The following is a 13964-nucleotide window of genomic DNA, read 5'->3' as shown; positions in this document are numbered from 1 at the left end:
TCGAGTTACCTGGTAAGGAAGTAAATGCCCCTTTTTCACTTAAGATATGCCAATGTTAAGGACTTTTATTTTGACAGGTCAACTGTCACTAAAACTAAAATTGACCTTCAATTCTCTGTAAAGTGGAGTTGATTAAGAGATCCCCATGAAAATTATAACAAGGCTCCAACAACCTACAGCTTAGCTCATGATCTCAATTTTTTGTCGAATAGCTTTGAATTCAGTTTCTATCTGTTACAAATACACGTTTAATATTTAAAAAGCAAATTAATAGTGAATTAAATAAATTTAAGCCAGATCATCAAGATGTGGCGTCCTCAAATAGACACTCATTCTTATCAGCACATTGTTGTAACATGGATGTCGGGCTTGACCAATTACCAATCAGATGGTTATGACTAGCAGGTTGAAACTCAGGTGTTATGAAAAAGAGAACAATATATATGAGAGGCTTAATACTCATTTTAATCCAAACCTCCTTTCAGCACAAGCTACTCCAGGTACCGTAAGCAAAAATGAAAACAATGAGGAGCTTGACCCCAGCCAAGGAAACTCGAGGAAGCACGCAAAGGTTGCTTCTCGTTGAAATGGTTCGACGCTGCCAACACAGAAAGGGCAAAGACAAGTGAGACGCGGCATACCCACATCCTCAGAAGTCCAGCAGGAAGTAGTCTTTAGAGCCAGAAAGTCATGTTTGGCCAAGATTTTAGTAAGATGTAGGAAAAACAGCAAATGGACAATAGGGGAAATAAGTTCAAACGTGAAAGATTTTGCTTTTGTCGGAGCTACCTATGGTTTAAAGCCTAAAGCTTTTATTTTTTTAAAGGTTTAGACATGTTCAAAGTGATGTAGGTGTAAGAAAAGCTTTTGACCCTCTGGTTCTCCCACACCGAAACTGCAAGTACCAGCCCACAATGTAAAAGTGATATTTTAGGTCACTGAAAAATCTTTTCTTACAAGATTTTTTGGGCTTTATGTTGAATAATTTCATGGTTTTGAGTTTGTTGTCTTGTTTTTCGTCTTAGTTCTTGTTCTGTCTTGTTTTCTGTTTCCTGTTTTATTTTGAAAGGTCCTGTCTTGTCTTGTTTCTTGAGTTTTACTTCCTTTGGTCCCCATCAGCCCTGATCGTGTCCACCTGTGTCTTGTCTGCCCTGTCTGTATTTAAGTCTTGTCTTTGCCTTCCTCCTGTACTGGTTCCTTACCTCTGTTATGGTGTTCATGTCCTGTCAAGTCCATGGTCCTGTCTCTTGCCTCGTCCACGTTTCATGCCTCGCCAAGTAAGTTTTTGTTTTTGTTTTGTGAACCTGCTCTGCAGCGCTTTTTGTTTGGTTTTTGTTAATTAAATCCTCTAGTCTCTGATCCTCGTGCCTCCGCTTCTGCTTCTGGGTCCAACCGGCTCTTGAGCCACCCCCCGCACATGACAAATAACCGTCAAACAAAAAAAAAAAAAAAAAACAAGAGTGTAATAGTTGAGTACTCAAAACTACTGGAGTCTGTGAAGGGTTGTGATTTAAAAAATACATTAACAAATGAAAAGTTAGAAAATAACATTGTATGATGTTTTATTTATTATAAGTTATTTTGTTAAATTATCAGAGAATCCCTTGAGAATCAAAGCCCTGTGAGAGTAAAGGAGAGTAAACTTCAAAAACTCTAGCATTTTCAGTTCCTGCAAAACATTATGCTGAAATTTGCTACAGAGCCCGAATGACAAAACATTTTGAATACTTTTTTGTGTTCAAGTAGCCACTTCCAATGAAAAGTTTAAACGGGACTCAGATTTGGCAGTGATGTATAGAAGAGATCCGTAATAATTCACGGGAGTGCAACATGAAAATTATCATGGAGGAGAAATTATTAATCGCTGTTTGTGTCCGGCAGGAATTCTATGACATTCAGTCTTTCATATATCGGAACAGAGCTGTGAAAGAAAAAGCCTGAAGTAAAAGTCGCGAGATGCTTTGATATTTCGCACCAAGCCTCTTCCAACCGTAGGGGGTGGACATGTGCTAGTAAAAGGTAGAAAAAGAAAAAAGAAGAAAAGAAAAACTTGTAATTGGTGCCTGGGGATTCTCAATCTGGTACACTATCTGGGTCATGCCGAGTGGCATGTTTTATGGGGAAAAACAACAAATACTATGACAGTATGAAAGTGAAGTATTTCATATATTAAATAAGACTTTTTTTTATTGAGTGTAGCCTGCTGCATGTTAATGAACATTGACATGGACCAATGTGTCTCCACGGACAAACAAGACAAATCCAATCATCGGTCTGTGGAGTTTTACTTTGGATTGAATTTTCTAGGGGCTGTAAAATTGATTGCTATTTAAGTTGGTGATTGGTTCTTTTTCTGACTTTATTCTAGAGTCATGTTGACATAAAATTTAACAAGTATGTTAAATCTATATTTTTTATTTGCTTTGCGATCATTAGAAGTTTGTCCATTGAGTTTTTATTTATTCTATATCTTCGTAACCAATTTCTTCTTCTTCTCCTGAATAAAAAAAACTATAATATTATTTTTTCATCGTAGCTTTTTGCATTAGTATTCTAATAGCATCAATTTCTTAATCGGTTATCTTAGCGTCCACTGTAAAATATAATAATTTTTTTTGTAATCCACTAGCACTTTAGAAAAAAAACACGTTTTTTTGTTTTGTTCTCAGTGTGGATCTAAAGCAAAAAACAAATTGGAAAAAACAACTTTTCTGGGGACATATAAACACTTTTTACATTTTGATTCTTAAAGATCTATGAAGTAGGGCCAAGATGAACATAAAAATTCTAAGTTATGTCAGCAATATTACCTGTTTGCTCCCTTCCCAGATCAAATATGTAAAACTGTGAATCTTCTTGTTTCCTACTGAGATGAAATATTGTGTCATTGTTGAGGTAGAACAGCTTGCAAATTAGCCTCACTTACTCTTATGTATCCATGTCGCTCAGTCTGCAGTGCCGTTAAAACAGAACAAGCTTTTCTCGCCTTTTCATGTGACGACAATATATACATTTTCTAAGTGAGATTCTGTTCATCCTAAAGTGTTTGTGAACCTAATTAAACTGTTTTCAAAACCAAAGCACTTACATTGTTGAAAAATGTATTTCCTGCCCCTAATTGATTTAACTAAAATCTGCATATTATTCTACTCTGTGGTCAAAAGATGTTGTGCTTCAGTCCCAGTTTTCAAATGGGACTCACGAACCAGGCACAGCTGAGCTGATGAATAAAAAAAGACTTTTCGCTTTGGCCTCAAAATCTTTTGGATGTTGTGCACTCAATCAGTTGTGCCTTTCCGTTAATCAACTGAAACCTCTAATAATTACCTATAGTGTTTAAAAAGTCTTGTTTTCTCAAGAAGGAATCAAACCACATAGAAATTTCCATTTAACACTAGAAATGTCACTCATAGACCTCGCTGACCGAGTGAAGTTTCGGTTGGTAGAGCATCTGACTGCGACATGCAGCGCTGTCAAAACCCTGCACCATTCAGACATGTCGACAGTGGTTTATCTTGTTAGTAAGGTGAATGCATCTGTTGTGTAAGGGACAAAACACCTTGACTGGAAGATTTTCCTGACCTTTTGTTAGGATGTGCAGCTGAAGTGCATGTTGAGAACAGAAGGTGTCATTCAGGACATTTTACTGACAGCAGAATTGCAGCACAATCATCTGTTGGCATAACACCATCAGACTCTAAAAAGCTCCATAAATTGATAAACATTAAGTTCTGTGTGGAACTTTAGGGATTAATTCTACAAAGTTGATCTTTGCAAATATTATTTAACATAATGAAAAGCTCGGCAGTGAGTATTGATGTCCTGTGTTTTTTAGTCTGTATGCCGTGTGACTGAATGCAGCAGAAAATCCTCACTGCACAATTCATATTGATTCTTGTGATTATAATCCTTGAAGTGAGTTGGACCTGGGAAAAACAAAAAAACATTGAGGTGATGAAACTTCATAAAAGTAAGGGAATATATCCTTTTCTTTTGTCAAAAGAAACTCACAAATGATATTTAACTACGGTAAGTCAGAATAAACCCATCTCAAGTTTGATGTATTAAAATATATTATTAAAACCCAAAAGTAGATGGAGATTACGAATGTGCACAAAAAATTGTTAAATTAAAGAAAACGGATAAAAGACCTTTAATAAAAAGTGGCAAGTTTGCTCTTACAAGTAAAATAAAAAAAATAAAATCTTCCTTTTGTGCTTTTATAAAATCACATTTTGTGAATGTGTGTCCATTAATGTGTGAGCTGAACAATGTTTTTGCAGGGCACTCTCTGCGAGGTAAAATAAAATTAATTTGACTGTCAAAAAAGAAGAACTTGATCACAGGATATTTTTTTAACTAAATTGGACCCAAAAAAACCTTGTGAGGTAAGATACTAAAGCAGTTTGTTGTGAGATTTGACCAACAGTCTTTTAGTTATTCAATGCTGATCTAGTAAAGGTGGGAAGGGAGGAAATTGTCCTTCTACACAACAAACTGAAACAAATATGATTATAAATGATCAGAAAAAAAACAAAAATGTAAATAAATGAGTAACGCTTGCTTTAGACTTTACGTGCCAAATTAGTTTATCCTCTTCTACAAAAAAAACTTGTATTTTGTATTAGAAGTGGAAACAACATATTTCTAATGTACTGTATAAACAAAATAGTTTTTACTAAATGAAACTATTTCTTTAAAGTGTCATGCCAACTGTGAATTTAGGATGGTTAATTTGACTACAAATTAGGGAAATATACTTGCAGAGTTTTACAGTTTTACAGAACAAATAATTTGAAGAGAATATGTTTTCCAATGTAAAAACACAAGTATAATAAATTTAAAATGCCTCAACTTGAAAAGATGAAAGATCTTTACATTAGAGGCAATTGGTCCTTCTTTTTACTTATTAGCTAGAAAAGTCACTACCATGAGTTTCATTGGCTAACTAGCTTAACATCAGAAAAAGTAGGGAAAAAATCACAGATTTCATACAAAGATTAGACAGATTTACTCCTGGTGAGTAAAGAAAATTGCCCACCAGCGGTGCACTGACTTAACACTTTTTATACCAGTGTATCCATCCATCCATCCATCCATCCAGTTTTGTCCCTTTCGGGGTCAAAACTGCTGCTGGAACCTATCCCTGCCCCTCATGTGTGAAGGCAGGGGACATCCTGGACAGGTTGCCAGTCTGTTGCAGGGCAACAAACACACCCATGCCCTCTCACATTATAACTCGGGGACAATTTAGAATAACCAAATTAACCTTTAAAGTATGTTTTTGGACGGTGGGAGGAAGCCGGAGTCCCCGGAAAAAACCCACGCATGCACGGGGAGAACATGCAAACTCCACAAAGAAAGGTCCCCCATTGATGTCCTGTTTCAGGTCCCCCAGTCGGGACTTCTTGAATTTATCTTAAAGTTAATCATACTAGATTTTCTCAAATTGCAACACTGATCATTAGACTTATTGCCTGTTTGCTATAGAGATAAGCAGCTAAACTGAATTTAATTCATTGTCCCATTCTTGTCATCTCAGATAAAAGTGTTCAAAATGTTTTTAAAGCTTTCTGAACTGGCGTTAGTTTGGTTTCAAAGTGACAACGAAGTGAAACTTCTTGGTTAAAAGATCCAAACTGTAAAATATATTGAGACTCACAACCAAAATATGAAATTCTTATCTCCATCAGAGCCATTTAATCAAAGCTCCTGTAATACTCATACAATGTGTGGAAAAGGATGGATTTTCTTTTTCTACAGGTTTTCCTTTATGGTGAGCTCTAAAGGGACCATTTAGCATTCTTTATTTTCTTTAAAGTAAAAGCGGTTTAGTTGGCAATTCTTCTGCGTCCCTAAACAAATAATAAAACTGCTGACTTAAAAAGCAGCTAACAAAGCACTTTCTCCTGCACAGCAGCTTGCACAATGAATATGGATTATGTACACCTCTCATGGTAAAAAAACAAAAATACTAAAAATAATAAACACTGAAAAATATATATTTTCTCTGCATTTTTTTTACATAATCATCTCTAGTTATACATGAAACCGATAACTTTCTTAGCATTTTTTATTTTGGTTATCAAACATATCCCTTCAGAGACAACTGTACATATAACTGATTCACTGTGACAGGATTTGTTTTTTTGTGTATTTGTCCATTTTTGTGTACTGATTAAATATGAATAAAGATGAAAAAAACTCGCAATATTAGTAATCAATATTGCAAGTTTTTTTCCATATCGTGCAGCCCTAACATATATATACACATATGCATTTTTTGCATTTTGGTGTACGTTTGTCTGCCATCTTTAAAAAAATATCTTCAGCATTACCCCGCAGATGGTTAAAGAGGAACATGTGACTGGTCCTGATGTGGTGTATGTGAGTTCTAGTTTGGTTCATTGTGGAAGAAGGATAGGCAAAGGTTTTCCATTAAGGGCTGATAGGTCAAGATTATTTGGAAAAATATTATCCTCATCTTTGGATGGCTGTGTTGGCTGGGTGTTGGACTGGAACACACGAAACCTGGGTCTGCTTCCCAGGGCGTGGAATGAGCCAATTCTAGTGCTGGTCTTTATGCTGCCTATCTTGGTCTCCTTGTGCCTTGAAAATACAGGGTTTATTTAAGAAGCAAACTCTTTGCCAAACCACCTGTGGGAATCAGTGGAAGCTGATTTGCCGTGGTGACCCCAGACGGGATAGGCCAAATGTGGAACAACTTTTCAAGTGGCAAGTGGGAAGTGTATGTGAAAATACAAACAAAAACACAATGTGCAACAAGTGCAAAAATCATCAACATTTTTTTTATTTAAACTTTTGGACATGGATCCTAAAAACTTAAAATATTTTATGGCAAAAACAGAGAAATGCTCTACAGTACATATGAGAAATCTTAATGACTGTACTGTTACTCATGTTAATGTGATTTTGAAAATCGAAAGTGTGACATTGTTGTAATCCACAAATCAAAACGAATGTTTTGATGCCATTTTTCAGAAGTGAACGATTATTCATCTAAATTAACCTTTCCATCATTAACAATCGCTTAACTGAAATGTGTTGAAACTGTATTGACTGCAGGCACACACCATTACCATTTCCACTGAGCCTTTTATTCATAACCTTGTGCAACACTGTCACACCATTAGCAACACACACTGTAGCAGTGAGGCAGAGATTATCCATCCCTAAAGCTCCAGATTATTTGCCTGGTCTGTGGCACAGCTGTCAGGAAATGGTGGTGTAGGATCCAACATGTTAGGAGACTGGGCTCAGTGGCAGAAACTGCAAAATTTAATAAGCCAAGTGTTGTTTATTACGAACATTTAAGTCAGAAAGACATTCTGGGATACAAAAGTGCTAGTGAAAAAAATAGTGTTCTTCCAATATGTCACTGTGACAAAACATCAGCAAATATCAGAAATGTTGTGATTAAAAGGAAAAAAATAAAATGTTTTACTCTACTACAGCAATGAAACAGTTGTTCTCAAATTATTTGTTCAAAAGAGGAAAATGCTTGCACACCAACACTAAACCATAACTTGTATTATTATGTTTGTTACAAATGTCAGATTTAGTGATATTTGTTTTCCAGCATGTAGGTGACAATTTTCTTTTATTTACTGAAACTAAGCAGTTCATAGCTAAACAAGTGAACAAATAATACTGAGTACATTAAACAAAACCAGATTTTGGATAATATCTGTACGAATGAATATACCTGAGTTTATGTGAACAATATATGAACACTTTATTAATACTTGAATAAAATGGTATGTGGATAGGTATTACCAGAGGCGGACCTGGCTAGTTTGACGTCCTGGGTGAAACACCGGACGACCCCCCCCCCCCCCCCCCACCACCACCACCACCAACCCTCCAACACCGCCCTCAATCACTCAATGCCAGTATACATAAGAACAAAATACATAATTTTTCTTACTTTAATAGTCATAAAATATACTTTTCTAGTTGAATTCACAATTATGATGGATTGTGTAACTTAATTCACACTTAACACACATCATTTTGTGTTTTCTTTTTGAAGGCTGGCTGACTTTAGTACAAATTGCCTTTTTTTTTCATGGTTCTTTTTTTTCTTGAGCCAACCCTGACATGAATTATGAATTAATTAATCCCAGTCAATTCTGTTGGCTTCATGAATGACCATCAATGGAAACTAAAGAACAATTTCTTCTGTTTTTTGTGCTGTGTCACATAAAACTGAGCCATAAAAGACGATTGTGTACAGTTTATCTAAAGTAATGGTAAATGGCGTATACTTATATAGTGCTTTTCTACCTACAAGGCCCAAAGTGCTTTACAGTCACAGATCCATTCACCCAGTCACACACTCAGTCACACACTGATGGCGGCTCCTCTGCCAAACACTGGCGCCAACCTACCACCAGAGGCAGGTTGGGGTTCAGTGTCTTGCCCAAGGACACTTCCACACATGGGTGTGCAAGGCGGGAATCGCACTTGCAATATTACAATAATTGGTCGACCGCCCAACCACTGCACCACGGCCGCCCCTATTGACTATATATGAGAACAACAGAAGAGCTTAGATTATTCCACCACTAAGTTAATTAACAAGACTAGTCTAATTAAGGGCAAACCCTCATTAGCCATGTGGCAAATTTTACTCCTGAAACGGTAAATTTGGTCTTATTTGGTGTCTAGTGAATGTTAATTTTGGACACCACCTGCATTCCTTTATCCTTGAACTGCGGGGAACAAGAAAGAAACTGGCAATGTTTTGGGTTTTTTTGGGCGCTCACAAGCGCGCCATACAAAATTGCACCCTGGGCGACCGCTCACATTGGCCATAGGAAAAACTGCCGCTGGGTATTACACCCAGCTTAGAATATTGATCCAGATCCTGGGGATTGTTACTGAAAAGTTTAGGTGTTTATGTAGACCTTAAACTACTTTTGGTGCAAAATTGAGTCCAAAATCAAACAGAGAAAAAGTGTCACAAATAATCGATAAAAGAAAACACGGAAAAGGTGTCCGAGACAATGGTTACTACTTGTAGATTAGATCAGGATTGTCTAACCATGATACTCGAGGTTGAGAACCCCACATGTTTTCCAGCTTTCCCTGCTGTTCTTGCTGCTGATTATCTGTGTTCAGCCAATTAGAACTTTAAATGACCATATTTGGCTAGACAGGAGAAATTAGGGGCAGATGTAGTTCTAATAGAAGCAGGATCCTGAGGATCAAGATTGGGTTGCACTAGTGAAGAGACAGTGACACTGAGAAAAAGACTTGAGACAGAGTTGGAGGTAGTAGAACCGTGGGTAATCAATCTCTTAGATGCAAAAGGACATCAGGAATGATTACATCAGAGATGTTTTTCTAAATAATCCCAGGATAGCACGACTGTGATGGTTTGAACATGTTCAAAGGAGGAAATGTATGGTCAAAATAAATGACTTAATATGATAGATTGGCCAGGCAAGATGTTGAGAGGAAGACCAAAGATGGTATTTATGAGTGTTATTAAAAAGAACATCAAGGAAGGCCGGGGTTAAATTGAGTAGCATTACGTACTGTGAAGAACTGCAAAGGCAGAAGCCTAAAAAAAGCACATCTTGATAAGTGTAAGCTCATGACTTTACAAAGATTAGGACATAACTTCAAGGATTTTTATCTCAGGACATCACAGTAAGATTACACAAAGATCATGTTAATTATTAAGTTTTTGTTGTTTTTCATATGTAGTAGCCTGGAATCACTAACTGTTTGTTTTTGTGCCTCTGGCAAGCTTTTTTGAAGTTTGCTGCTCTGGAGTTTTGTGGGGTGGAGTTAACACAATGCCAAGAAAGAAAGACATAAGCAATGATCTTACTGAATCATGGCTACTGCAGATCAATTTAGGAAAGGTTATTAAACCATTTACAAACAATTAAATGTCTATTAATTCACAATGAAAAAGATTGTTCTAAAGTTGAAAAGGGTTTTTAAAGACAGTCGTCAGTCCTGCCAAGAGCGGACTTTGGCAGCTTTTTCTGAAGGTCAGGTTGTCCAGTACTGATATAAAATGAGAGAAAAATTACCAGATAATGTGGATTGATGAGTGGAAAAATATCCACAGTGGGTTTACTAGAACGAGAATCTAGAAAAATCAAGAAAGAACAATTTACTTTGAAAGATTTGTCTAAAAGACTAAATATTTAGTGAACATAATTTTTCACACAGCTAAACCAAAGTGAAGATATACAGTAATATGTCAACACAGGCCATTTGGTAAAACAGCTGATCACGCAGATCCCATCTGCTATCCAGCATGGTGGCTGAGGAAGTATGGTTAGGATTTTTTAATCCAAGATACTCTGGATGACTCTGTTGGCTGGTACTGGCATGTGAGAAAACAGGGTTCGTTTCCCAGGGGGCACGATGAGCTTCATTCAGGGTGCCTCCTTAGGCAAGACCCTTCATGCTAATGCCAACTCTGTTGCCACAAGGGGGGCCAGGTTTTGAGGGACATTTGTTAACCTTGAGGTGATGTGCCAAAAGGTAAACAACTCCTTACCCAAAGTACTCTGAAGTCAACTTTAAAGTAGTTCTGGTGGTGTTGAACCCAAAATGTAGACCTGGCTTGTGGTAGAAACCTAAACATTTAATTTAGGAAGTAATGTTAAAAGTGAAAAAACCCATGAAATGAGGGAGAACAAAAAGATGAGAAAGCAGATGTCCTAACGATTAAGAAATGAAAACCAGACACTTAACCCTTTAACACCGCAGAATTAGCTCCAGTATTGATGTTTGTATGACTAAACACTACTCTTAACCAATTACTCTATTAACATAGTTCCAAGAGAATCTAAAAAGGAGAAAAGAAGCTTTTCATTGATATGCAACCATTTTTAATAATGAAGTGTTAACGCAAAAAAGGAACCTAATACTGACACGAATGAAAGCAGCTTGTTGTATATCGGTGCAAAGCTGCCTTTCTCTGCATTCAAATCCATGGGAATCATGTTAATTCTGTAAATGATACCATGTGTCAAAGAGCATGTGTTATTAGGTGTCGCCGGCAACATCTCTGGTGGTAAAGGGTTAAATACACTGAGGGGGGTAAACTGACTTAAGAGAGCTGTGTAGGATTTAACCTGAACCTGGGTGTGACTGACAGGGAGACAACTCAAAACAGAAAATGACAAAATCCAGGAAATATAACTGAAGATTCTGCACTGTAGTTTACTTTGTCAGAGCCAAAGCCTTGATGAAAAGGCTTTTCATGAAAAGATTGATCCAGCTAGAAGCTACCTTTACCATAAGAGTTTGATTTTAAAATAATCTAGTCGGGCTAGGGTGGGAACTTTGTCTTACTGAAAGTTTAATCACACAACTTTATTATTTAAATTGTTTAGCATGTTTTTTTCTGGTTTTTATTTTGACTTGATTGAAGAAAATAGTTTCTGTTAGCCAATCTTTATAGTTTGCTGTAGCACGCAGAAGTAAAAATAGAAAATACAAAAACACACTTGGTAATTATTTTACAGCAAACATTTGAACACATTTATTGTTTACTGGTTCTTTATGGTGAAAAATGATGTCTTCAATAAAACCTGCACACTAGCTTGTGATGAATTACTATGATGTTGAGTATTACAACTATTCAACATACCTGATTACAAGCATAATGCTTTTCCTAATTTTGTAACCCTTGTAAATTAACAGTCAATTAAACCAAAGAGTACTAAACTGGCAGCATGACCGTCGATGTTTTTGTGAATGATTTCTAATCGATTGGCTTATTTTATGTCTTTCAGGAGCTCGAGTTTGGACTTCATCCATCATAACCTGGCTACAACTAGACCAGCTACCTTACTCACTCTGGCTTCTGTCACTGTATTCTCTGCTCAAAAGGATGGAAACCCTCAGTGTTGACTGGCTGTTCTACCCTCTGACAAAGGATGTCTAAAGATGAATGTGTTCTTCATGACTGCAGAGGTTATTGACATGACCTTTCTTAGGAGTGTTTTCCCTTCTGTGAGAGATGTTTATAAAGTCTCCCCCCATCAAGACGGAGGAAACTTGATGGCTACTACCTCTCCTTTGGATTGCTTCAATTTCCTGGGCTTTAAAAAAAGGATCTTCAGTAGCCATCAGCTGCTCCGCTGTTAAGCTCCTTTGGATTTATTTAAACATTGAGTTTGTCTTTGTAGCTACGTGGCGTAGTACGTTTCTTTCTACTCCAGAAAGAAAAGAAAAAAAAGACTATAAGCACAAACAATTTTCAAAGAAGCTCTGGAAGCCATGTCCCAACTGGGACACCATTTAAGTACTGGTTTTAATTGCCTTCAAACTCTCACAACGATGGGATGTATACGGCTCCGAGGTTTACGGAGCACAGGCTGGTGGATGTCCATGAGCCTGCTGCTTGTTGCAGTGTTGGGTCAGAAACTAGACGAGAACGACCCAGTGGTGATCACCAGCAGTGGCAAGATCCGAGGAATAAAGAAGGAGCTCAATAACGAGATCCTTGGACCTGTCGTTCAGTTTCTAGGGGTTCCCTATGCTGCTCCACCCACTGGTGAACGCCGCTTTCAACCTCCCGAACCCCCACTATCATGGCCAGACATCCGCAACGCCACACACTTTGCCCCAGTGTGCCCTCAGAGCATTGTGGAGGGCCGCCTCCCGGATGTCATGCTCCCAGTGTGGTTTACCAACAGCATTGATTTGGTCTCCACTTATGTCCAGGACCAGAGCGAGGACTGCCTCTATCTCAACATCTACGTCCCTACAGAGGATGGTGAGTTGGCCTGCAGGCGTGCGGGTAGGATAGTTGTGGGAAAAAATGGGAGGCAAAGTCAACAGAATTGAACCCACAACCCTTAATAGGAGAATGAATGTTATTAGGATGTCACTGTACCAGTGTGGGGGCGCATCTGTGTCGATGTGTTGGCAAGTAGTTGCATGACCTTGTGCATGTGAACCGTGCATGACCCTGCCTATACCTCTTGAATGTGTGTGAAAGCGATTTATGAAAAAGACACCAATGTGTTCTCCTGTTTGTTCTCCATTAACAAGCCATCACAGCTGCCCTACTCTTCACATCCCATCCTCTATCCTGTTTGGTCGCTCCATCCCCACTGCGTTCTCCCTTTATTGCTCCTTAAACAGGTTTTCCTCTCATTCTACTCTCCTTTGACTCCTCATCTCTGCATTTGCCATCTTCTGTAAGCTGCCTTCTCTCTTCCCTCATGTCTGTATCTCATCATAATGTATTGTGCTCTGTCACAAAGGCCACAGTTCATTAAACAAGACAGTCGTTGTCATGATCGTCACCGATTGATTTGGCTGACTGAATGACTGAATGCTGCTCTGATTAAACTGGTGCAGTTCATTCTTTCCCTCCGTCTTTATTTCTCCCTTCCTTTTTTCCTCCAAGTCTTTTTCACTCAGTCGGCTTTGTGTACATGGTGTGTGTCAGAGAGTGTGTATGCGTGAGCATGTAAGCTCCTGTGTACATTGCGCGTTCAGGGGCTCCATGTTATTCTTTAGTTTTCTATTCATTTTACAGTCAAAAGAATATCCAAGGAATGTGCGAGGAAACCGGGCAAGAAAATATGTAGACAAGGAGGTATGTATAATCTGAATGCAAAGTATACTTGTGCCACTTAGAAAAGAAGAAGAAAAGGGACAAAAATGATGTGTAATGGAACACACAGTGTACAGAAATCAAGATGGAAGTGTACCAATGACTCAGCTGGTGACTCAGCGTGTCTTTCAAAGGAAGAAGACGTAGATGGAAATGGTTTTAAGCCAAAATAAAAGGTGGTTAAATTAACATGTTAGAGGCACTGTTCTTCTGAGTAAGTACTAACACCTCTAAGAAAATAAGTGAAGGGGAGTTAAGAACCTCCAAAAGTGTTCTGCAGAGGACAAGCAGTCCTAAATCACTTTATCTGTAAATGCTTGGATGGCTGCATGACAGAATA

The 13964-nt window shown here is 37.9% G+C and overlaps 1 protein-coding gene across 4 annotated transcripts in view; it reads left to right on the top strand.

Annotated features, from left to right (window-relative positions):
* nlgn1 (neuroligin 1) overlaps positions 1–13964 on the top strand; it is a 368401-nt gene that overhangs the window by 30666 nt on the left and 323771 nt on the right. For 2 of the 4 annotated variants that reach the window (XM_020701552.2, XM_020701548.2), the window contains exon 2: positions 11790–12775. In XM_020701552.2, the coding sequence (XP_020557211.1) occupies positions 12277–12775 (499 nt within the window). In that variant the 5' untranslated portion in view covers positions 11790–12276. Of the gene's footprint in view, positions 1–11763; positions 12776–13546; positions 13607–13964 lie in introns of those variants that run through there. The other 2 variants (XM_020701544.2, NM_001201506.1) reach the window with 2 other exon arrangements.

This window comes from Oryzias latipes, chromosome 4 (genome assembly GCF_002234675.1).
Source record: "Oryzias latipes chromosome 4, ASM223467v1".
Classification (NCBI taxonomy): domain Eukaryota; kingdom Metazoa; phylum Chordata; class Actinopteri; order Beloniformes; family Adrianichthyidae; genus Oryzias; species Oryzias latipes.
Note: the sequence above shows the minus strand (reverse complement) of the source record. Positions and strands in the feature narration are given on the sequence as shown.